Source organism: Carassius carassius, chromosome 26 (genome assembly GCF_963082965.1).
Source record: "Carassius carassius chromosome 26, fCarCar2.1, whole genome shotgun sequence".
Classification (NCBI taxonomy): Eukaryota; Metazoa; Chordata; class Actinopteri; order Cypriniformes; family Cyprinidae; genus Carassius; species Carassius carassius.
In genome coordinates this window covers 3,306,460-3,332,657 of record NC_081780.1, presented here as the reverse complement: position 1 = coordinate 3,332,657, position 26,198 = coordinate 3,306,460, and the positions used below count along the sequence as shown (strand labels likewise).

Sequence of the window (26,198 nt, the reverse complement as noted above, 5' to 3'; positions counted from 1 at the left end):
ATTGTAAACTTTTAAGTGATTAAGAAATAAGAAAATAACTATGACCTCAATCACAACGTGGACATTAACTTTGTCAAACAAACACATGTCAAGCAAACAGGACAGTGCTAGAAAGTAGGGCAGATCGATGTGTCATGACCCTCAATATAGAACAGAACAAAGGTAAGTGGACCGATGGGAGTTTTTACTGCTTTGTCATGTCACCATGAGTTAGGCAGATGTAATGGGATAGGGGAGGGATTTTAGGGGACAGGGAAGGGCTGGACGGCACACTGTTGCTCCAGTGACCCTCCACTGTATTTATTCAAGCCTCCAGTCTGTCTAAGTTCAACCTTGCACTCAGAGAAGGTAAGATCTGTTTTCAATGGCTGCTTTTGCAGTATATCACTCATTGAGTCTGGCATGTGGAGTTTAAGACTTCTTTTTTTAATCTTTAACAGATGTCTATATAATGTTTTCCAGTTCCAAAATATGATAACATGTGTCATTTAAATGTATTGTATGGATAATATGAGAATGTAAGCTTGCACAAATTATACTCCCTTTCATAGAATTAAATGATACTCCCTTTCATAGTGCTGTAAGGCGCCATAAGCGTGTTTTTATAACAATAGTGAAATCATATAGAGGAATCTGTTACTTAGCAAGCTGAAAAGATAATTAGATTAGATCATCTCATTATATTAACTGTCTGGTTAGTGAATGACCTATTCAGTATCTCTTAACAAAATACTCCTCTGCTGCTGGTTAAAATATGCTTCTCTCTACAGAATAAATGACCTTTGTTGTTGTTCTTGCCTGTTTCTCATTCTTTCCAGTCTGCCTCTGTCAGAGGTCAAAGTTAAAAAGCCACAGCATGTATTTCTTGCACATTTGATCCCTTTAAGCACTTTGACCTTCGATCTTGGCTGTGGGCTTTAGTTTTCTCTTCACAATATGACTGTTAATGCTGCACGTTTTCACTGTGATGTGACTGAAGCCGTGCTGGTGCCTACAGTAATTGTTCCCCTTATGTTATGTACTTCAGTAACATGTCTGGACACTAAAAAGTTTATTACAATAGATTTAATTTGTTTATTTATGTAATTATAGACATTGATGAATCTTTAGAATCAAAGTTGGAAGGAAATTTATGAGTTTAGGATTTGTTTTTCTCTGACAAATTTAATTAAATCATAAAAGAGTAAGTATACAGTGTGTCAATTTTGTGTAAGTGCTACATGAACTGAACCACGATCCTGTCATGCCATGTGAAATGTCTGACATTCTCTGTTCACGGGAACAGATGGAGATATATATATATATACTGGCTTGCATAGCCAGTCAAATATGAGCTTACTGGCCTATACAAATCACAATATAATATGATATGATAAATTAAGATGTTTGAACACTAATGAAATGTTGCAGATGTCAGATTTAATTCTCTCAAAATCCTGTCCCCGATTTTTTTTTTTTTTACTAATTTCTTATTAATTCAATTTAGTTTGGTTCTTTAATACAATTATTTATTAACAAAGAGATGTAAGATATTAGAAGTTTAACATTTTACATAAATGTTTTATAAGTATTATGTGATTGACTGAATTAGTTTTTGTATGTGTGTGTGTGAATTGTATTGTCCTTTTTATATTATAATACTGTATACTACAATTCTCATCTTATGTCTTTGATGGGCACAGTGTTTAACCTCATGTAAAACTTTTTTTCTGTGATGATGATGATGATGATGATGATATAACAATTTATTTATTGTTGCTGTTGTTTCATTATTAATATAATTTTTATGTAAGTTGATTTTGTCATTTAAATATATTTAAAATCACTGAAGTAAAATGGGTTGTCAGTGACTTTTTATATTTTTGAATTTGTTCTTATATTAAATGTCAGCTTATTTTAGCTAAAAGTATGCAGTAAAATACATTCCTACATCCCCAAAATGCTCATATTAATGTAATTACTCAGTGGCACAATGAACTTATATGACTGAATGAATTCTGTGTCTCATTTTTAGGACTCACTGAACCTGTAAATATTAGTCAGATTTTCGTAAAGATTTTCGTAAAAGGTCTTCCATCCTGCCTGAGGACAGGCAGTTTGCAGGACCCGACCCTCCCCAGGATCGAACCTCAAGCCTGGAGGAGAGCAGCAGTGAGTCCGGCCCCTGGCAGACTGCTAGTCTAGCTGAGTCCTGGGCATCTTTTAGCGAAATGGAGCCAGAACTTGGTAGTCTAGAGACCAGTGAGATGGTCCTAGTTCAAGAGGACCACAGCGAGAACCAATCCTCTACCTCTGACATCATCCACCTAGAGGCGGAGCTCCATCAGAGGGCGGAGTCAGATGAGGAGGAGGAGCTTCAGAGCAGCATGCTGAGCATGACTGGCAGTGAGCTGGAAGACATTGGAGCACTTTCTGCAGATTCAGATCTCAAGCCTCCACAGACTGTGGAGCTCCTGGTGTGTGTGGAGGAGCCAGTTGTGGAGGAAACTGATGCAGAGGTGGCTTCTGAGCCGATTTTCACTCACACACCACTTCTGTCTGAGCCTTTAGATTTTATGCTGGCTTCTGTTCCCATACCTGAAATCATTTCACAAGTTTTAGATCATCTCCCACCCTCCACAGTCACACTCTCAGAGGAACCTCATCCCTCTGAATCAGAGTCTATTAATGCACCTCGTGTGTCACTGTCATCTTCAGAAGAGGTTGTTCCAAAGGCAGACCCGCTTTCACCCTTTGAACTCCCTGTGCTGCTGGTTGGTGGTGCCGCCCTGGTGGCGGTACTGGGTATACTTGCATATACCCTTATTAGAAAATAGGAGGAGTGTGTACCTCTTGAATAGTTTCAAAACCGTACAACAATTTAACAGATTGTATTATTGATTATTTGATATAAAAATACAGTGTTATTAAATATTGTTATTTGTCTTATTTTACATATACACATAGGCTACTGTACAGAGACTAAACACAGTCTGGAATCTGGATCATTGTTCACCTCAAAAATCAAAAGAAAAAAATACCTTGTAGTATGTATTATACAGTCTTTATTCTGATCTGGAAAATCAAGTGACAGGATTATTTTCAGTATTACAGTACAAATATAGATAATATATCTATTTAAATATATATATTTATTCATTAATGTATTCAGATGTTGGGTGTATGTTTAATAAATAAAAATTAATCAGTACAAATGCTGTCAATTTACAGCATTACAGTGTAAATAAAGGTATAAAAAAATCAATAGTAATACAAATTTAGTCAATTTTCAGTATTACAGTACAAATATAAGCTTGATAAATACCAAAGTATTTTTTATAGTAATAATAATACAAATGGTGTAGTGATAGTAATATAAATGCTGCCATTACCTAATAAACAAATTAACGTTGGAATATTTTTTCATAAAAACTATTCAGCGAATGTGTGACTAAATGACGCTGTGTCTAATATGAAACGTCACCTCTCCGCCAGCAGGAGGCAGTCGAACTCACCATAGACTGAGCGCGACGAGCAACAGAGAGTGAAGCATTCGTGACGTGTACGGAAGTGTCTGCTATTCCTCTTTTACGGTCTATGGCTATTCCCATGATCTCTCCTCAAGTAAAAGCCTCAGACCCTACAAAATGAGCAAATCAAGAACCTCGAAGAAAGAGAAAATAAGTGTGGCAAGCGAGGTAAGTGGCATTTTAATATATATTAAATTGTATGCCATATTATGTGTATGAAACATTTAAAAGATAACGTTACCTTTTAGTGTAACGTTACTGAAAAATATAATCACACACACACACACACACACACACACACACACACACACACACACACACACATATATATATATATATATAAGTAAAACAGATCATTATGTCGTTGTGCTATTCTGAAAAATAGTTCGTGAAATTGTCTGCTTTAATATCGGTGTATATACTGAAATCTGATCTTCAAGACTTGTTCTCTTTTATTTTATTTATTTTTTTATTAGATTGACCGCACTGAAGAGCGCAAATTGCACTGTAAAAACAGCCTGGAGAGAGTAGAATTCAGACATAGAAAAGAGCAGCTCTCAGACAATGACAGGTGATTATAACATTTTGCCCCATAACCTAATACAGAAACACAGCAAACGAGTCTTTTTATGTACTTACAGGCTGGCCCTAGAAGATGAGATGATCATATTGAATGAAAGAATTCAGAAATATGGTGAGTCAATTTAATGTAATGGTTGGGGGGGAAAAATACTTGAAAATTAAGTGCATTGGTCATCAAATTTAACAATCACTTAGTGTATGAATTTGTGGATTTATTTATTTTTTTTACTTAAAATACTCTTTATTTTCCTAAAGTTGTTATGAAGCATGCAAAATGATGACCAAATTTCTAATTTCTTGATGCATTGCATTATTTGATAAAGAAAAATGCTGGGAGAGTAGTTTTATCTGATAGTATCTTTTATATTCTTCAGAAAAGGAACTGCAGGTGCTGAGAGGAGAAAACAGGAAGAACATGATCCTGTCTGTCGCTCTGTTAGCCATCAGTGCTCTTTTCTACTACGCGTTTATATAACACTATCAGAGAATGAGATTTGGGGAGTCTGATATCCATTCATACCCATCAGTGTTCATCGTTTGGCAACACTGGTTTGTTCAGAGGTAGTGAATTTGTCTTCATTTTGGCCACAACATGTTGGATTACCTCTATGCATAGTTAGTTTGCCATGTTTGCCAAAGACACGTTAGATGCTTGTTTATCAGAGAGAGACACGGAATTGTGATTATGTATGTTTATATGATCCTCATTGTGAAACACTTTAACCAATAATGACTAAATGATGTTTCTCTCCAGTTCACTGTTTATTGCATTTCAACAGGACTAACATGCACAAAGGTGGGAGGGGCAGAGGGTGTTATTCCATCCAAAAATAAAATTTATCAACAAAATGTTCAGTTAAAATAAAAAACAGACATCAATAAAATGCAATACTGTTCCACGAAACTGCCATTCGTCCCTTTTATATCCGTGGTAATTGTAGCAAATAGAATTGGTAACACACTCAATTGCAATACAACAAAACACAAGGCAGCCAGGTATATTTAGTCCTATTTTAAAGAAATAGTTAATTGAAAAATATACAAAAATTTGAGGCCATCAAATATGTAGATGAGTTTGTTTCTTCATTTGAACAGATTTGGAGAAATGTAGCATTACTTTACTTGCTCACCAAGGGATCCTCTGCAGTGAATAGGTTCCATCAGATCGAGTCCAAACATCTGATAAAAACATCACAATAATCCACACCACTCCAGTACATTAATACATTAATAATTTTACTTGTGAAATTAAAAGATGCATGTTCGTAAGAAAAAAAATCCATGATCCAGGAGTTTTAACATTAAACCATCGCTTAAAGCCAAAATAGTCCATAATCCAAAATAAGGCGTCCTCCAATGAAAAGGTCCATCTCCTGTTGTCCTCTAACATTAAAACACACTGAAACATTTGTTTAGAACTGTTTCATATGTGCATATTTCTCTCCTGATTCAGATGAGACGACTTTCACTAGAGAAAGCAATTTTATAAATGGAAGACTAATATTTTAACATTTTGAAGTTAAATCCATCTTAATGATGGATTTGGTCCTTGGTTTTTTCTTCACATTAACTGATGGCCTGAAGTGGTGTGGATTATTGTGGTGTTTTTTTTTTTATAATTAGCATTTTATTAAGTTTTTAAACATCTCTATTACAATAAAATCAACATTGTAGTCAACTTCACAATTGATATTTTAACATGTATCCCATAGTGATGATACATTTTAAATGTACACAAATAAATAAAAATAAACAAAAGGAAATAATAAAAATCATTAAAAAAAAAACGAACAAATCAAATATACATTTTTCAACAGGCACCAAATTCTCATCTAGTAGCAATATATTGCACATATTTTCCCCATTTCGCCACATATTTTTCTGTCCTGTCATTAATATTGAAAGAAATTTTTTCGTATGATGCCACTTTTGCCAATTCCGTACTCCACTCCTGGAAAGAGGGCTCCCCTGGGTTCTTCCAGTTTCTCATTACTATTTGTATTCCTACCATTATACTAGTCTGAATAAAGTCCGCTGCTCCACAGTTCGATGTCATCTGTGGATCATTTAAAACATACAACCTCGGACAGAACTCCAGACTAGTCCGGGTAATATTTTCAATGCGGTCATGAATCTTTAGCCAAAAATTCTGAATCATGGGACATTCCCAGAGCAAATGAAAAAGAGACCCTTCTGAACTACAGCACTTCCAGCAGTTTGCATTATCTCTCAGCTTCAGCCTAAACAGCCGAGTCGGAGTCCAGTAAAATCGATTAAGAATCTTAAACTGGATTAGTCTAATTTTAATGTCTCTTGAAACCCTCTTAATGTTTTCACAGATACAATCCCATTCTTTATGTGTAACATCAATGTTCAAATCTGCCGACCAAGTTAACATTGTTGCATAAGATATGGTAACTGTCTGTTGAAATAACATTGCATAAAAGATAGCAGCTTCATGCCCCAAACCCATTATTTTTCGTAGTTTGAGAAAGAAGGTTTGACTGCTGAGGCTATTCATTTCCCTATGACAGCAATTAGCAGGTGACGCATTTGAAGATACTTCCAGAAATTATTTCTGGGCAAATTGTATTCACCTGCTAACCTTTCAAATGATTTTATATTATCCCTCTCATACAAGTTTGCAAGTGTAATAATTCCTTTTTCTACCCAATCTTTCCATAGAAGAGAATATTGTGGTGTTTTTATCAGCTACTTGGACTCTCATTCTGATGGCACCCATTCACTGCAGAGCATCCATTGTTGATCAAGTGATGAAATCACTTTACACAACAGAGGATTTACTTGCTGTGATATTATACTGTACATACTAGCAGGACTCAATCAGCTCAGTGCCTTGTGCCTTGTGCCAAATGGGATAAATGGGATTACTAACTAGCCATGTAGTATGCAAAGTAAACTTCTGACATAACTAAAATATATTCAGCATTTTTATCTCAAAATAAAGACTAAGGATATTCAAAACAATCTGTCTTTTAAAATATTTTAAAATGCATATGTATTTTCATCAAATAGCCACATGTTGCATGTAACTCACAATTCATTGATACGAAAAAAGAATCAAACCAGGGCATTGATAAAAATCAAACAGTGCGTGAGACACTATAATAACTCTTAATACGTTGATGTTGTTCCCACAGAAGTTCTTCCATGGTCAAAAGATGACTGATACTCAACTGATGATGACAAAGACCGGCCCAGTGATATTAACCACAGCAAAAAAAACATTTTCCACAGAAAACGTCACACTTTTGATTTGATTACCCACGGAAAGCGAGCCGGGAAAAATGAATGCACATCTATCAAGAGACCTGCAGATGACATTCAAGAATGCATCTGCCATTCTCATGTTTAATAGTGTTTTTTTTAAAGTGTTATATATATATATATATATATATATATATATATAGATCTGAAGTAACTGAGAACATTGAAATACAAACACACATACACACGCATACTTATTCACGTTCACGGTTTGTGCTACAAAAACAGACAGGGAAGGGAAAGAGATAAAAGGAGGGACTGGAGTCCCTGAATGTGATGAACGGAAGAGAGAATACACACGTGTGATTCATCAGGGCTGCACAATAAGTGCGACAACTGCAATAGAGAAAGAAGAAAGAGATTTAGCATTATACACTGCCCAGCTTATTAGAAAAAAATGGCAAGTAACATTGAAATGTTTAAGTAAAAAGACTGAAATAGGATTTTATTTACAGTACATATATATATATATATATATATATATATATACATACACGTGTGTGTGGTGTGTATGAGAAGTCCCAAATCTTGACTGACTGTACAGACATATAGTTTTATAGCTATAACAGATATATAGCTTTGAGATACTGAATATTGATTAAATACAAATTGGACTGTCTTCCCCTGGTGGTTACAGCCTTGTGTAAATGATTTGTTTAAAAATAGATGCATCAGATGAAAATTTATTTTAGCTTGTGTCTCATTGTGTGTCCTGTCGTCAAATTGCACATCTGCTGTAGCTGTAGTGAAACTTACACCCGCTGCTCATCTACATGAAGTCTTTGATATTGAGGTCAGCGAGAGGGTCTTTAGGAGGGGGAGGCTTCCTGGGACTCTGGGCCATTCCTGGAGACATCTGAAGAGCAATAATCAAGAATGTGTAAGTGTTTTTACAGACGAAGCATTCTTGTCTAAATGACTATATCAGTAAATTCAAATGCATATATGTCTAAAATACCGGTTGTCCAGGGGCTCCTGGTGCGGGAAACTGTGGTCTCATCATCGGTGAGCCAGGCATCATGGGAGTAGCTCCTGCACCAGGCTGTGAGTAACACAGAGACACAGTAAGAGACACATGTGCCTGCACACATGCACATACACATAAACACACAATCTTACCATGCCAAATGTTGACGGGGATCCCATGACAGGACAGACCCCTAGAGGGAAATTCTAAGTGGGTCGGAGGGATGGGGGTGGGGAGGTTAGCACCAAACCACACAGAACAGGACAACACCTGAACAAAATGACTCTATGGCATACAGACACACAGGAGGGAACCTGCACACACACTTGGGATGGTGGTTAACGGTCTGATGTAACTGTGAGTTTGAATGTTTTATGAGGCATGTGCATGCTTACATGTTTAGCAGTATAAAAAGAAAAGAAATAGAGAAGGAACCGGCTGTCAAGCCAAACAGGTCTGAAGCTTTAATGGCTGCCCACTGCTCCGGATGTGTGTTTATGGTGTGATTACTAATTACTGCTGTGTGTGTGCACTTTGGATGGGATAAATGCAGAGCACCAATTCAGAGTATGGAGCACCATACTTGGCTGTATGTCATGTCATGTATAGCAAACAAAACAATGTGCAGACAAAAATATATTTACTGTGGCCACAAATTAAGAATTTGTTCTCTCCTTTTAGTAAACCATAGCCACGTTGCACTAATTAATTCTCTCATTTGATTTAATTAAAATTAGTGAATTAATAAATCCAACGTAGCCACAATTTAATAAGTTATGGGAACTAATTCTACATTTGTGGACACAGTGTTTTTATTCCCCCACATGTAATGTGTGGGGATCTATAGTTTTGATGCAATATGCTTTTTGATAAGTGATATTCAAGTAAATTTGACTTGACTTGAGACTACTCTTTTGGCTTTGTTCACAATGCACACAAATGCAAGTAAAAGTAAGATTATAGATTTTTATGAATGCAAAGTTTTAAACATCTTTTTAAAGTTTTAATTATCAGATTTTTCAATATTTCAACTCTAAGTTTCATATATTAAAAAGTTCTGCCTCTTTAGTCCTGTTCATTCAACTGATAGGAGCCCAGAGAGAGGCAGGGAGAAAAGGAAGCTTGTGTTTGGCTCTACGCCATGCTGCTCAAAGCCATGCGACTCCACCCCACATCTACAGAACAACACAACATTTACCATGGCAACGCCCCAGCTAGGGGTGGGTACCTGCGCTTGCCAGTTCGCCCCTCCAGTTGCTTCACCCCTGAGAGGGAGAGAGATAGAAATAGAAAAGAAACAGGTACAAAAATATTTATTTGAAGAGGGCAAGAAAATATGGTGAAATAGAGAGAAGGAAGTTACTGTAGCTTACGGTTTCTGGTTCCCCACTGCCAAATCTGCAAGCACAGACACAGAAATATATAATTTTACATTTTGCTATGATGTCATGAAGAACAACCCCCTCCCCCCGAAATAATCTTTTAGTCAACAGTTCTAAAAAGAACCATTTTTTCTTAATAATCTAAAGAACCTTTTCCACTATAAAGAACATTTTGTGGAATTGAAAGATTCCATGGATGTTAAAAGTTCAAGATTCCAGTAAAGAACCCTAAAATTTCAAAGTATTGTAACTTCATTCTATTTGGCTATACTCTTTAAAATAAAGGTTCTTAAACGTGTTTTAGAACCATTTTAGAACCATTTTGGGTATCTCAAAAAACCTTTCCATTAACAGTTTTTAAAAGAACAATTATTATTCTTATTGTGAAGAACGTAAATAATTTAAAGAGTCTTTTTCCACTTTAAAAAACCTTTTAAAGGATCTCATGGAACCATTGATGCCAATAAGGAAACTTGGTAACACTTTCTATGAAGCCCGTATTTATAGTATTTTATAAGGGTATTCTTAAGGCATTATAATGAATGCATAATGCATTATAAAAAACCTTATATGTTATATCTACTCATGTATAATCATAACAACAATTATAATACATCATAATACTTGCATATATGTGGTTATAAGTTTAAGAGTATGATTATTTATAACACACAATGAACACCATATTACATCTACTTCATTTACAGTATAATGGACTGTATCATATCTTGACATTGTTTAAGATCTGCATAGTATCCTACCACAGCTTGTGAGTGGTCAGTTGTTGAGTGTTATTTGAGTGTTTCCTGTGGAGCTAATATTCATTTATTGATGTGAACTTAAAACCCCAACTGAAAAAAATGCAATGTTTTATAAGGTTACATTTTATTTTGATGGTTCCCTTAATCAGTCGACTATAAGCGACTTTGCAACTACATGCCAACTAACTCTCATTAGAGTTATTTATATATATATATATATATATATATATATATATATATATATATATATATATATATATAAAACATATTTACAGTAGCAGACATACTAATACTCTGATGACCACTAGTTTATATGTAGTTGCAGAGTTACTTATCAACAGCTGTCTAAAGTGTATCATCAAAATAATCAAACTGATATTACAATAAAAATAGGTAAAAGCAAATGTATCATATTACACATTCATCTGATCTGATATCTGACCTTATTATTATTATTATTATTACTACTTATAAGTGGTCTTTGGCTGCTTTAAGTAGCATCAGAAAAGTGGCAAGATATGAGACTTATAATACATTATAACTATGAGAAGTATAATCCATTGTAAAAGTTGATGCAACGTGTTCATTGTGTTATAAATCATCACATTCTTAAAAGCTATAACCAAGAATAAGTAAATATTATAATATATTAACTGTTCTTATGAATATTCATGATATGATACAACATATTATAAGATTTTTTATAATGCCTTATGAATTCATAATAATACCTTAATGTATTATAAATACAGGCTTCATAGAAAGTGTTACCGGAAACTTTAATGTTGAGACTGTATGATTTTGGAGTACACCAGGTGAAAAGTAGATGGGAACGTACTGCTGGCCATGTTGGCCATAGCTGAGTCTAGATCTCCTCCCATGGGTTTGACCGGTGAGGTGGCCCCTGCTGCCTGTGGAGCCATAGCTGGCATGAGCACATCACCCAATCCATCAAAAGCTTTAAGAGGGAATGAAGAGTAAGAGGAACATAGTGAGCTTGATTTTGAGTAACAGTGTAAAAAAAGGGAGCTTAACTGAACACTAACAACCGTTATACATAGCATATCTCTATGGCAAGAAAAATATAAAAAATTAGAGCAGTAAGAAAGAGAGCTGAGTACTATCATCAACTACTGTCACACAAAGCCATGAAACATTAAACATTAATTTCAACATAATACTATCATCATTTAAAGTATAAAACGTGTTTCACACAGTCCGGATAAGCAGAACATACTTCTACTAAAAGACTTGCTTTGTGCTTTTATATTGACACCACTAACTGCAACTAAATAAATACTGAAAATAAACATGATTTCTGGGTTACTACACTGGTTTATAAGATTAACTATTGAAATGTTTTTGTTAACTGTAATAATGCTAAAATAAAATATAAATATTATATGAAAAAGTTCAACTAAACTTGCCTTGGCAAATAGCTGCAAATTAAAACTATAGAAATAGAATAAAACCTAAATAGTAACATTTAATATAACAATATTAATTAATTAATTTTACACCCAAACTAATTCACATCTATTAATTATTTGAAACACACAACTTTGGAGCCCCTAAAGTTAAGGTCATAATTACAGTGGGTTAAACCATCCGGATTAAGTCAGACTCACTGAATAGAAATGCTGTTTGCGTGTTGCTGCATGAATAACAGAGCCTGACAGGCGTCTTTTTTCATGAAACAAAAGGTGAGTAATTTACTACATTAGTGCATTTTCAACATATTTTCTGCTAAATTTAGGACACTAAGTTCAGCAAAAACCTTTTAATATAGGCACTGAAATGAATACGCGCTACTGCTTACGCATGAAACAAGTCTAAAGGCAAAAATATTCGCATAATGTACTTTTCTACTATTAGTTTCTACATGTTGTTGCACAGAATGTCACTCTAGAGATCTTTGTAAAGCATTCAAACATCCATTCATCCATCTACCCGTCTTGTAATCTTCATAGCTTGGCTAGCAGTCTTTCAGTTGAATTCACTAAAGCCCTATTCTGCAATGCAGAAATGCACTGTGGGATTGCAGCTGGTGTAGGAGCATCAGAACTCACCAGTAGCACAGGAGGAAGCAAGCAATGACCCAAGAGCCAGATAAAGGGAAAGAGAGGGAAAATGAAGGTAAAAAAATGATAGAGAGGAATTTGAAACATTGGAAGGAGAAATGGAAGAAGAACATGATCAGCATGAAGAAGCGGAAGAAACAGACCAGATGAGCACAAAAGAGTGAGAGTGAATGAGAGAAAAGAGAACAGAATTAAGCAGCAAGGTATTGGGAGACTTTCTCAGTCCATGTAGAGCAGAGATGAATGAGAGAAACAGATGGAAACAAAACTCATCTCATCTCAACACATCAATACCACCACAGAACCATACCATAGATTGTATAAAAACATGGACGTAGTGTCCGTGAAACACCCATAGGTTTCCAAAGAGCGTTTTTGAAGCCAAAAGTGGGCGGAGGTGGCCGTCGCAATCTTGGCAGCATGTCAACGCACAACACTGCTGTATGATAGAAAATGGGCAAAAAGGCGGGAGCTGGTTGCTGAAACCATGCCCACCTTGCTCATTGGTGGTGACAGCAGCGGTAATCCACCTGTCACTCAAGTGGCCACGCCCTTAATTATGCAGAACTTTCAGGGTTAATATAATTTAAACGGATGAGCTATAAAAAAAAATTACCCCCCCCCCCTCACAGTTGTCATGAAGGGCAAAATTAGCTATACAGACCAAAACATTTTTTTGAACCAGGCTGTTAACATGTTTTTTTTTCTGATGGACTATAGACTATCATGGACTATGATGATTTTAACCATGACTGTTTTGAACACCAGACAAAAATTTGGCTCTTTGTACACTCTCAAAAAAAAGGTACCAAAGCTTTCAAAAGGTACTAACATGTTCCTTTGATGTAAACCAATTAGGGGTAGGTATGGTAAAAAGGATGTACTTTTTGTTCTGAGAGTGCAATGAAAATGACATGACGAAAAAAGTAAAGAAGTCACGAATGCTGCAGGGGATGTACCTGACATCAGATCTCCTCCAGCAGCTGCTGCGGCTGGTTTGGCCTCTCCAGCGCCTGCAGATTCTGATCCATCCATGCAGCATGAGGGTAAAAAAGTTTAGTGAGCCAAAGCCATTACTCTGAGAAATAACCCCAGAGAGAGAGAGTGTTATCAAACATACATAAAAGTCAGAAATGGAAACCAACTCACACAAGAGCACACACAAACACCTAATTAATGCCTTTTGACTAGTCAGTTCAGGAAATCTCCTGGTCCATCAACCATCAGCTTTTAACAGAATCCACAGCAAGCATCTGGTCAAAACATGCAAATCAAACCCCCAGCATGCACACTGGGAAGTTACCAACCCCCAAACAGGTCCAGATTTGCTCCGCTGTCTGGCCAGGTCATGGGGGCCGATAGAGCAGCGGCAGGAGGACGAAACACATCTGGAGCACAGGAACGGATTTAGATGACACCTAAAGTCCTACTTGTTTAACATCCATTATTTGAAGAGTAACTATGCAACTATGTAAACCAACACCCATAAATGCATTAGTTTTATGTCAAAACCAGAGTCTGTTTACTTCTAGATGAAGACAGGTTTGTGAGAAAAAGCGAAAATAGAAGGGTTTATAAGTGGGGATAATATAACTAATGGGTCTTGGAGATGTTTCAAAAGAAACATAGAGGGAAAGATTTGGAATAATAAAGAGGTCAGTGAAGGCCTAAGAGACTAAGAGGAACCAGTTTGTCGGTTGGACAATTCCTTTAGGCTTCCCAGGGAGAGAAGCATATTTGGCTCACCTTGAGCAGTCAAGGACAAAATAGAGAAAAAAACAAAAACAAAGCCCAAGCGAGGCAGGGAATGAGTGGATGGAGGGTGTACCTGCTGAAAACAGGTCTAGACTGGGGTTTGGGTCTGTTTTGTAAACAGATGAGTCTGTCATGGGATCAAAAAAGCCTAAAAACAAGACAACATTTATAGACATAAACATAAATAATATTAATACACAACACAAACCAAACAAATGAAAATATAGAATACCAAAAGACCAAATAAACCAAACTTAAAGATACCTTATAAAAGTTCCAGTACCATGGCTAACCACATGCAAATGTGAATTTATGCTTACACTGGAACAAATATCTTCTTTTATTCAAAAAGTTTTAACTGTTCCCTTTTAATTAAGGTACCCAAAAAGGAAAACTCGTCATCATTAACAGCCTCATGTTGTTCCTGCATGCATTTCTGTCTCCTGCAGAACATAAAAAGTAAGATATTCTGGAAAATGCTGATAAGCAAACAGCTTCGGATCCCACTGACATTTTTCTGCATATCATGGAAGTCAGTGGGTACCGAAACTTTGGTTGCCAACACTTTTCAGAGCAGCATCTTTTACATTTCACAGAGTCATACAAGGAAAGTCCTACAAGTTTGATGCAACATGAGGATGGGTAGTAAACCATGACGTAATTGTCAATGGGTGGACCTTCCCATAAAAGCACTTGCTGAAAAACAACAGAAAAGGAAAAGATCCAGATTTTAATAAAGGGTCTTGCCAAATCTCTGGCCTAAGGAGGTTTACCAGCAAACAGGTCTATCGTCGGGGCTGGGGAAGCAGCGGGGGCTACAGTGCTGGTGGTTGTGGAGACAGATGCCTGGACAGTGTTGGGTGCCACTGAGCTAAAGAGAGAGTTACTGTCATCTACTGGCTGCATGGAGAACAGGTCCAACTGATGGGAGTTATCAGCAGAACCAGCCGCTGGAGTGAAGGGATCTACCGGGAGAAGAGGATGAGCATTTAAAAACATCTTTCAGGCCCTGAAAGGCTTATATAAAGTTGTCCTAAGGATGAAATTTCAGAGAAGGAAGAATGAAAAAGAAAGTGGAAGTTGGAGAGGGTTTTGTTGCACATTTAAAAAGTCGACATCTGCTTGTGGCTCCTGAAGAACAGAACTTCAGTGTTCAAAGACTATCGCCCTAGCAACACGGATAGCAATCTCCATGGCAACACCGATGCCAATCCAGAAAACTCAACACTGACCAGAGGAGGCTTCATTAGGAGCAGAGCCGGCATAAGAGGCTCTGTGAGGTTCTTCAGACCGGTAAAGGAAACATTCAGAAGCAAGCACATGCACTCTCTCACCCGTTATGTGCTGACATTCTCACATACACATATATGCACGTGAACCGTTGTCACCCACCAGTTGGTGCATTGCTGTCGGCAGCAGGAGTGGGCGTGGTTGCTGCGGCCCCACCTTCTGCAGCAGCAGCGGTTTCAGCCGCAGGGGCCGCAAACACATCTGAAGTAGCGTGCATCATAGCCAAAGGGTTGGTGTATAATATCCAAAGAAAAGGAGGAAAGGGAGAAGTAGAAATAGTAGATAGTGTAGAGAAAGAGAGAGAAACAATAGATTCATTTCATGCAGAGTTCGAATAAAAATATTTTTTGCATTTAAACTATTTAAAACTAAAGCTGTATCCCAATTCATGGGCTACATCCTTCAAAGGCTGCATGCCAAGACTAAATGTGCCATAGCAGTGTGGCGAAGACTGTCTCACTTCGTAGGCTTCTATAAATGTGGTCTTGGAAAACCGCCCTTCTTTTTTCTCAGGCCATGATGGATCCACAGACTATTCCAAGATTTTTTTGTGCTGTGGATGACAGGATTCTTTTTTAAAAGAGAGCTACACTTAAATAAGCATTGAGTTTCAACTTGCTCGATTATCTAATGTCACAAATGTGACACTTTAAAGTGGTTCAAATGTGGACCTTACCAAGATGCAATTTTAAAGGCAGTTTACACTTTTATTATGTACATAAATGGACCAAGCTAAACATATTGGTGGTCCCTCTTAGGATGCAGCCCCTGAATTAGTACACAGCTTATGTCTTGCACATTTTTAATAATAATAGTTATAATGATATATGAAAAACAAACCCATTTTGCCCTAGGAACATAAAATAAAATGGGTCAAGTTTCAATTTGACTTTAAACATATTTGTAGTTGATCAATTTAAAACTAAGAAAAATCCAATGATACAAATTCATTCAGTGTATGTTAAATGTACAATGAATGTCAAATGTAAACTGCAGAAGTGTAGCATGGAAAATAAAAAGTAGAAAGGGAGATGAGAAGCTCTAGATTTCTACTATGGACACAAATGAGGGAGCAATGGTGACCACAGACTTAACAAATGAAGCACAAATTGTTATTCCGATTTAATCTTTGATTTTCTTCCTCTGTTTCTGAATGTGGCACAGCCTTTTCCCCAAGAAAATTCTTCGTAAGGAAGAAACCTCACTACTGACCTCCGAGGAGATCAGCTGAGCCAGAGGAAGCCCCGGCAGCAGAAGGAGGAGGAGCCAAAGAAACGGCTGCCTCAGCGGCTGTGGTGGTGGGCGTGGCTGAGGAGCTGGAGTCTACTGCAGGGGTTGGGTCAGGAAGGAGAGTCTCTGTTGTAAGGGAGCCTATTTCTGCATAGCCACGCCCCCAGTGGACCAATATAAACACAACGTAAATCAACAGATAACCAGGAAAGGAACCAAAAAGAGGGTAAATGCAAAGGAGAGAGAGAAAGAGATTCTACTGAGCAAAAAGACTGAGGGATTGACACATAGATGTTAAATGGGCTTTAGGAGACTAGGTTTGTCATACTCCAATATCAATTCTCCAGATGAACTATAAAAAACGTTTAAAATGTTTAATTTAGTGAATGAGACATTTAACACATCAAATTAGATGAAAACGCTTATTTAACATAAAATGAAGGGTCAAGAGCACTTACCTGAGCCCAGCAGATCTGATGTGATAGCAGCCCATGACAGAGAAAGAAAAATATATTTCAAATCAGGTCATTAAGAGTTTGTTATAAGGAATATAAAACGGATGCTTTAATCAATGAAGTTTGTGAGTTAAAGGTCTGCTACCGAGGTCAGTTTTTCACATTTATTTGGGTTTGATTTTGTAATGGATCAATTTGAACTTAAAATAGATCGAATATACTTTTATAAAACTCAATAATTTACTGGTGCATATTATTGCAAATGTTATCATAATTTTTACCTAATTGTAATGCAGTTTTCTTTATGGCTGATGTCATTGAGACTACTCTAATTATTTAATCAGTCTGACAGATAAATCTAGTACGTTTTTTTCCTGCTGGATGACCCATTTCACTTTAAAATATGTCACATTATCTAAGTGAAATAGGTTGTGAATGCTGTTTCATTTTCATAAGATAAATTATTTTTATAAATATTTTATGGTTTCATATTAAAGTAACCCACTTTGAGCATGCTGGCACATATACTCCAACATCTTTGAGTCAGACCGCAGCAAAACCATTTTTTTAATTAGAGTTTTTGGTTTGTGTTGGGTTTGGCCTTGAAATTCACAGATTTGAGCCACTGCTATTTTAGTATTATTTATATATTACTCTAGTTTTTAGTAATATTTTAAATGTGTTTTTTATTTACATTTGTTTTTACTTAATTACAGTTGTATTTATATATATATATATATATATATATATATATATATATATATGTATATATATGTATATATATATATACAGTATATATATATATACAGTATATATATATATATATATATATATATATATATATATATATATATATATATATATATATATATATATATATATATATATATATATATATATATATATATATATATATATTTGTCATTTTTATTCTTTTTTGTTTGTTAAAAATATTTCTAAATTTATTTTTGGTTATTAGTTATTTTATTAGTTTGGTTTTGATTTCAGTTTTGGTTGTCAGTTAGTAATTTTAATATGTCAATGTTTTTTTTTTTTTACATTTAGTTTACATTTTCTGAATTTTTATTTTTTAAGCTTAATTAACTAAAATGTTTATTAGTTCTATCTTTAGATAACAATAACAATGCTGGTTCGAGCAGCAAAGTGTGTAAGTGATTGGATTGTACCTCCCCAAGACGTGGGGGCAGCTGATGCTCCTGTAGAAGGTCCAGAGGAAGACAACGGGTCCAGATCCAGCAGAGAACTATGGTGAGACAGACAAACAATTATGAAAGCTGAACATTCAGATATTATCTGTTGTTCTAATTAGTATTTAATGAGACAGGAAGTGAAGTCACTCACTCAGTAGCAGTTTCGGCGGCAGCTGGTGCGGCCTCAGCACGCGGCGGCTCCAAAGTGGGGACGGCAGCGGCTGATTTGGCAGGAGTGGAGGTTGGAGACACGTTATTGGTGGGTGAGCCCTAAAACATAACATAGAGCAACATATTGAGCACATGTGTGTGATATCTATAAAAAATAAAACCACAAAAAATTCCCACTTACTTTTGTGGGTGACCTGAAGGACACAAGCAGAGACAATGAGATAGAAGTGAACAGATGATTTTATTTAAAATCAATATGACTGATGAAAATGTTTGAGATCACTTAAAACATACTCACCCTTCCCTGAACAAACCATTGTGGCAGGAGGAAAAGAACATAAATTAGGATTTATATTTATAGGCTTTATATTTATTATTCAAAGAGACTTACAGTATAATAACTGCAGATACAAGCCATGGTAATGTGCCTTTCTCAAGTTTCACTATCAAATTTATCATGCAACATTTGATTTACAAGTGCAGAGTAACTTCCCCTCTGACATTTACAGTGATTTAGAATGAGTTTAGGGATCTCATACCCTTTCTTGCCCTCTAGACTGTTCATATGTGCCTCGAGAGACTCCAGAATACTGGTGGGAGCCTGAGGACAGTAGAATAAAACACACACACACACACACACGCATATGATGAGAAAAGAAAAGCAGTGTAAAGACAGTACAAAAATCATGGCATCAGGGCATTTTTGATTATGATATCTCCACAGCAAATTCAAACAATAAAACACCACATCAAAACCTGGTGAAAATCTTTACCCAAACCACACAGCACCGCAAAATCAGCTCAAAGCACAAACTGTGGGACAGAACTGGACTTCAGTGCATTGCTTTTCTCAGCTTCTGAACAAAAGGCTAATTATGATGTGACCTCTCAGTCTTAGAGAGAAATTCAAGTAAAAAAAGTCACTTGCATGGCGGCACTTTATACAATACAGTTTGCTTAAAAAGCAGCTTAAAGCAGGGAAATAGCAGTGTTAATGTTGCTAAATTCTTTGATTTCAACTATAAAGCAGCTCCACAGAAGAGTTCTTATCATTGCTTTAAAACTTCCAGTAACAGCATATGTTAAAAACTAGTGTTTAGTGACTAGCCCAGTCAGGAGGGGCTTCTATACAAGCAGGTAAAAGCAATACACTGAGATGCATATTGCATCCCATATCAGTCGCCATGGTTACCGGCTCTTCATTGCGGCAGTCTCTAAAGGGACAGTCTTCATTGTCTGAATCTGCCAGGTCTGCAACTACGCGGGGGTGCAAGCACTGGGGATCCCCACGGGAAGGCGTTGGGATAATGACTCTTGGTTAGGCTGGATTTACTTAATTATTTTAAAAGGTTGTTAGACTCTTCCCATGCTATAATGTTTTAGAAGCCATTGACATCAAGAAATAAATACTTGATCTGATTCTGATATTAATTAAGAGCTAATGACATACCAACATGAATGAACAAATGTTTGTTTCAAGTGGCTGACTTACATAAGAGATGTCAGGGATGTCATTCTTATCCACTCCTACTTGCTGCAACAGAAACACAATAAAAATACAGTGAACTGACATTCTATCCAAATATTTGACTTGAAAACATCTCTGCTTCTGGCCTTACCTCAGCAATTTTCATGAACTCTGCAATTTTGGTCACCCGAGTGAGAAATTTCTTATAAATGTCCAGAGAATCCTTGCACTCAGACTTCTTCATTTTGAAATATTTCTCTGTAATTAAAAATAGACCCAATTTCAAGGACAAAATGGATGTTTAAAATATTAAAATATATTAAAATATATTGATGTGATGTAGTTGAGATCAAAAATAAGTTATCACATACCTAATAAATTGATGATGCCGTCATTGTAGGAGGCGAAGAGTTTTATCAGATCCTTAAAGAGAAGCAGGAATGCTGCATTTATGATACCATTATTCAAGTCTTTAGGATGAACCTGAGAAAAAAGATGGGGTAAGGACAGAGTACAAGACAAGAAGGAGTATTTATAACAGTAACTTGAACAATAAAATAGAGTTGGATCTTCTGTTCCTGACCAAATAATCATAAAGCACATTGAAATAAATACAACCAGAGAAAGAACAAAATCAGTGGTGAAACCACAATCATTAATCCTAAACCTAGACTGCTCAATCTCAGACGTTCAACTTCTATCTCAGACGTTGTGGGAGATGTTACTCACGTCAAACTCCAGCAGTGTGTCCACTTGAGTCTGAAGGGCAGGCATAGCCTTCAAAAGCTTGTCAGGAGCCATAGTCCTCATCACTCCTTCAGCTCTATACACACACACACACACACACACACACACACACACACACACTACTTAAGACTGATTGCTTAGTTAGTTCGTTTGTGAATACTGAGAAACCATCCTTTCATTCTCTCTAACTTCGAGATGACATTTCCTTTGTGTTCTGAAAGTGTAACAGCTCTGGGAGTAAATTCTGAAGCGTTTCTAACCTTCAGGCAAAAAACAAACAAACACCATGCTATTTAAAATGCACTCTGACATAATATTTAATTACTTGGAGTAACTAGTGTATAAATGTTGCCAATGTGTCTTTCTATTCTGAGAATCCATTGACCTACCCTTTCTTAACTCGAGTGAAGTCGAAGGCCATCGCACGGTAAGCATACGCCTTCTCATTTAAGTACCGTGCATATCGTCTGATGAATGTAGACATGTCATAGCCTTGTAGACAGAAAAGGAAAAACAGCACTAAGCAGCCTTCGAATTAAAACTATTTACTTGTATAGACATGCTAAACATCTTAATAATTAAAGGAACAGTTCACCCAATTTTTTTTTAACTCACCCTCAGGATATCCAAGATGTAGATGAGTTTGTTTCTTCATCTGGACAGATTTGTAGAAATTTATCATTACTTCACTTGCTCACCAATAAATCTCTAGTGAACGGGTGCCATTAGAATGAGAGTACAAACAGCTAATAAAATCATCAAAATAATCCACAAGTAATCCACACCACTCCAGTTTGTAGTTAAAAATATCTTGATAGATTTGTTTCTTACAAACACATTGCTTTGAGTTTAATGTGGGCTTGAGTTCGGATTTCCAGTGGATTATTATTATTTTTTTTTAGCTGTTTGGACTTTCATTCTGATAACACCCATTCACTGCAGAGGATCAATTGGTGATCCAGTGATGCAATGTTAAGATTCATATCTGTTCCCATGAAGAAACAAACTCAAATAAATTTTGGACGGCCTGAAGATGAGTGAATATATTTTCATAAAATTTACATTTTTGGCTGAACTATTTTACATCAAATGTAATTGAATTTTTTTGTCTTCATCCATTAAACTCACACACAAATGTACAGAAACTCACCATGGGAGCCTGTTTTGTCAATAAAGTTGCTGAGATTGAACAGGGAAGTCCTTGAGGCCAAATACTGGATGAATCTCTACAGGGATTTAAAAAAGGCACAGCATTTTAGTATTCAGTATCTGTGAGATCTAATATTAACAGTTTGACTTAAAGGAGAAGTTTAATCATCAAGTGGCACCTCACCTCATTGCCGTAGATGCAGATGTGGTGGGTCGTGGTTAGAGCTTTGAACACAACCACCCAGCTGGCATTAGTGGCTCTTTCGAATAGTGTGTCAGCCATCTGGGGGATGTTCACGTTTGTCTCATTGGTGGTTGAGATCAGATCTGCACACACACACACACAAAAACACATTTACCACTACAGCACTATGCACCGAAATGTAGATGAAGGGCTTTGAGAGCTTTATGATTATTGAACCAGCAGAAAGATTCTCAAAGGGAAAATTCATATCCGCAATTGCATTATGGAAGCAAGAAACAGCCAGAAAAGATAAACAACAATATTTTTCTTGCACATAACAACATACTGCATGCAGTGGAATGCATGAGGGAAAAAAGGAAATACATTTTTTATAAATATTTACTTTTTAAACACAATATAAGGAAATCAAATGTGTGTTATGAAAATCTAGTTTTCCAGATTCAGTAGAAATGTAACATTTAGAAACATACTGTATATGAAGTCTGAAGGTAATCACACTTGACAGGTCTAAATAAAGCTCATTCCAGAAATCAACTACACACAAGATACAACTGTAAAATTTACTTGTTTCTGACACAATATCACTTTCCAATCAAATGGGACCAAAGAAACAGAACCGAAAAATGAATAAAACATGAAAACATCTCCAGGCTGCATTTTACAAATTTTACATTTTAATACTTTTTTTAAGCATAAAGCAAAGAAGTCATTATTCTCAATTGTGATTATCATCAGATTTCTCAATACTGTAATTAAATGGTTTTTAAAACTGAAATCAGCATTGGGAAATTTGGTGGAAAATGTGTTTAATTGTCATGAAAACAATGCAAAAAAATCTCAGTCTAAAAACAGGATTCATTTTCTGTATTCAAAATATTATAATTTTTTTCTTCATTTTAATTTAGAGTGCAGCATGAAATGCAAATATGGCTACTACAGAACACACTGCAGTGGAGTTAAGAAGCCAAGAATAGTTCAGATTAAATCACACACCGAAAGGTGTGTCAACACTAGTGCAATACGTTGCAATATAATCTCATAATATATTGAAGTATGGCACAGCAGTACCTGTACATATATCAGTCATGAAAATGTGAGCAGGTGCAGTTCACTGGGATTATGGAATGCTCAAGACGCCGTGCTTCATGTGACCGGATTACAGGCAGTGTAAATACAGACACATTGCAAACACACACACACACAGACATCTGCTAGGCCACATTAATGTGAGCACATGACTAAACGGCTACTGCCCATCAATTAACATTTTGTGAATTGAAAATCTGCATATTTGTAAGAAACAAATCCATCATTAAGGCATTTTAACTACAAACCGTCACTTCTGGACAAATTATGAAAACAACAATTCCTCCAGTGAAAAAGTCCATCCCCTTTTTTCCTCTCACATCAAAACAGTTTTTTGACAGTTTTCATTTGTAAACTTTATCTGCTTACTTCTCTCCTGATTCATACAATTCAACCTGTTAACTGAAGAAAGCAATGTTATGGATAGAGGACTTTTATTTTAGCCAAAAGCAATGGTATGTGGTCAAAATGCCTTAATGGTGGATTCATTTCTTACAAACATGCAGATTTTTACTTCATAAGGATGTTAATTGGTATACTGGAGTGGTGTGGATTATTATGAAGTTTTTATCAGCTGTTTGGACATTCACTGCAGAGGATCCCTTGGTGAGCAAGTGATATAATGCTAAATTTCTCCAAATTTGTTCTGATAAACTGTTCTACATCTTGGGTGTTGCCTCGTGAATCAACATCCAATGAAGACCCTCTTGTGCAAACTAATAGCATGTCATCATGATGTCACTCACTCCTCCCCCTTCCCCAATAATCTACTTAATTTTCCATGACAACCTCACTAACACACCTTCCAATTAAAAAAAATAAATAAAATTGACTGAAGTAGTAAGACAAAAACTCATCAAACACATTTCCTTGTCATTTCCAACACCTGACACTCCTGAAGTAAAATTAGTTTGTTTCTGTGCAATGAACAATGCATCTTTCCACAGGTGCTAAACTGTGCCAAGACTGAATAGATTTCAGAAGAGCCTAAAGTGGGCTGTGATATCAGGAAACATCTTAAGCATCTTGTATGATTCCCTGATGAACGGATTGCTAAAATTCACACACACAAGGCTTTTGATTCCTCTGCTTGCATACAAGTGTCCTCACCTTTGGCTTCGTAAATAATACATGCATGCTTTGGCTGATCGATTTATAATTCAGAAGCCCTTCTCCTGCAGGACACAGATCTCGAGGCAGACATGAAGATGCTTTGTAGCCTCTCTGTCGTGTCTAAATGCAGTTGATTTCCTTCTGTCTTCTCAGTTTGAGACAAACCACCCACATAAAGACACTTCGTGGTGTGTTCTGTGCTGTCAATTTGCCTTCAATCAGCTTCTTACACAAAGCTAATTATATAAAATGCCCCCTAAAAAGGCAGGTTTTCCATTTACAGAATGTCAACTGGTAGCAAACAACATCACTGAGTGCAAACCATGCATAATGCAGAGAGCTGTTTTAATTGCACGGTAAACACAGTTTCATTATTGCACACATTTGAGCTGTGGTGCTGAACTGGACAGCGCCAGGTCTTATGAACTAGGGTGCATGCAAAATGTATCACTTACAATCCAGGTGCTTCTTCTTGGGCGCCATCACCTCGTGCGTGGTGGCTTTGCAAACGGCACGAGCCACTTCGGATCCTGTGAGCTGATACTGCGCCGCGGCGATGCGATCCGTCAGAGTCTGTCCCGACATTTTCTCCCGGTAGCGTCGACAACCACCTCAAGAATCAACTTAAAGGTGAAGGACAGCCGAAATGCATATGATATTCGCCGACAAAAAAAGAGACGGAATCCAAGGTGGCTCTCTATAAACCGACAATGTCAATTCCTCGTTTCTGTTTCCAACCGGAGCGGATGAATTTGCGTATTTAAAAGCACAAAATATATATTCTCAATTGAATCCTTTAAAAACGCCTCGTAGGCGTCAAGCAAGGGTTGGTTTCAGCACCCTGGATAATGCCTATATTACGTAACGCCCTACGACGAGCTGTATCCTGGCTCTCGCGGGAAATAATAAATCAAATTAATACGTTAAACCGTCACATTTGATTATCATATGTATTAAAAAAACATCTAACCGAAACTAACAGAGCGTTTTGCGATTAACTGGTTCTTTTTGAGACGTAATTAATTAAATAAACACCTAAAAACGAGTTCTAGAAACGCTCCGTTGATAAATCCTCTAACGTTACAATAAAGCTATTCAGGATTCCGGAGCCTCGGTATTCGGTAACTTTCGGTCGAAGCCTTCGCGTCCGGTCGGATGATGATGGTGATGATGACGTGTCTCTTTCCAGCCGTCACAAGGGCGGGAGTTTGAAGACAAGTATGTTTTCACGTTTCAGTGCTATAACGTGTAGATCTTGGCTATTTTAGCTGCTTATTTTTCTTTTAATGCACGTTACAGTCCTTCCTCGTCGGTGGACCTGGTCAGGTGACGCATACCGGGCTTTCAAAGGGAAGCGGCGTCACGCTGTCACGCTCAAGGTTCTGTGCGCGTTCACGCTTCATCTGTCTGCAGAGGTAGATTTTCTGTCACGAGCTTTCAGTGATATTGGGTGAATATACGATAGTCAGATGATCATGTAATGTGTAGATGATCTTTAAGTTCGTCTCAGAATTACATTTAGCTACATTACATTTTTGTTAGAAGGTCCAGAGGAAAGGCATCATGCGTTGAGGAAAACTGGAGTTAATGCAGGTGACCGAGGCAGTCCCTGTGATTATAAACAGAGTGTGCAGCCACAGGTGAGACATCACACACTGTCTGTCAAATGCAGAACTTTGTGACTTTTGTAATACATGCTTTTATGTGAGATAATGTCAGTTAAGTAAAGCCTTACATCAAATGACAAA

The 26,198-nt window shown here is 36.6% G+C and overlaps 3 protein-coding genes across 3 annotated transcripts; 2 read left to right on the top strand and 1 right to left on the bottom strand.

Moving 5' to 3' along the window:
• Positions 1-205: 205 nt before the first annotated feature.
• On the top strand, positions 206-2,911 carry si:ch211-214j24.14 (uncharacterized protein LOC559160 homolog). The gene is made up of 2 exons (XM_059510697.1): positions 206-348; positions 2,015-2,911. Exon 2 carries the CDS (start codon positions 2,211-2,213, stop codon positions 2,814-2,816), a length of 606 nt encoding a protein of 201 aa, XP_059366680.1. The 5' UTR covers positions 206-348; positions 2,015-2,210; the 3' UTR covers positions 2,817-2,911.
• A 672-nt stretch (positions 2,912-3,583) lies between these two features.
• On the top strand, positions 3,584-4,995 carry ccdc167 (coiled-coil domain containing 167). The gene is made up of 4 exons (XM_059511872.1): positions 3,584-3,677; positions 3,986-4,080; positions 4,151-4,203; positions 4,466-4,995. The coding sequence occupies exons 1-4, from the start codon at positions 3,627-3,629 to the stop codon at positions 4,564-4,566; spliced, it is 300 nt and encodes a 99-aa protein (XP_059367855.1). The 5' UTR covers positions 3,584-3,626; the 3' UTR covers positions 4,567-4,995.
• A 2,508-nt stretch (positions 4,996-7,503) lies between these two features.
• Positions 7,504-25,752, bottom strand: LOC132105524 (clathrin coat assembly protein AP180-like). The gene is made up of 24 exons (XM_059510696.1): positions 24,906-25,752; positions 22,231-22,373; positions 22,048-22,123; positions 21,287-21,389; positions 20,880-20,973; positions 20,522-20,633; positions 20,302-20,408; positions 20,175-20,216; positions 19,222-19,283; positions 18,981-18,986; positions 18,864-18,876; positions 18,663-18,781; positions 18,488-18,564; positions 17,304-17,318; positions 15,718-15,816; positions 15,099-15,290; positions 14,399-14,473; positions 13,530-13,592; positions 11,328-11,447; positions 9,720-9,744; positions 9,545-9,611; positions 8,338-8,421; positions 8,136-8,235; positions 7,504-7,715 (listed from the first exon to the last, which is right to left on the bottom strand). The coding sequence occupies exons 1-23, from the start codon at positions 25,033-25,035 to the stop codon at positions 8,149-8,151; spliced, it is 1,911 nt and encodes a 636-aa protein (XP_059366679.1). The 5' UTR covers positions 25,036-25,752; the 3' UTR covers positions 7,504-7,715; positions 8,136-8,148.
• Between the last annotated feature and the right edge of the window lie 446 nt (positions 25,753-26,198).

Excerpts from the sequence above, each read along its gene's own strand:
- ccdc167 (XM_059511872.1), top strand. The coding sequence starts at position 3,627 with ATGAGCAAATCAAGAACCTCGAAGAAAGAGAAAATAAGTGTGGCAAGC. Across the intron at positions 3,678-3,985 it reads AAATAAGTGTGGCAAGCGAG|ATTGACCGCACTGAAGAGCG; the intron begins GTAAGTGGCATT and ends TTTTTTTATTAG. Across the intron at positions 4,081-4,150 it reads CAGCTCTCAGACAATGACAG|GCTGGCCCTAGAAGATGAGA; the intron begins GTGATTATAACA and ends ATGTACTTACAG.
- LOC132105524 (XM_059510696.1), bottom strand. The coding sequence starts at position 25,035 with ATGTCGGGACAGACTCTGACGGATCGCATCGCCGCGGCGCAGTATCAG. Across the intron at positions 21,390-22,047 it reads TGACAAAACAGGCTCCCATG|GCTATGACATGTCTACATTC; the intron begins GTGAGTTTCTGT and ends TCTGTCTACAAG. Across the intron at positions 8,422-9,544 it reads CTAGCTGGGGCGTTGCCATG|CCTGGTGCAGGAGCTACTCC; the intron begins GTAAATGTTGTG and ends TGTTACTCACAG.
- si:ch211-214j24.14 (XM_059510697.1), top strand. The coding sequence starts at position 2,211 with ATGGAGCCAGAACTTGGTAGTCTAGAGACCAGTGAGATGGTCCTAGTT.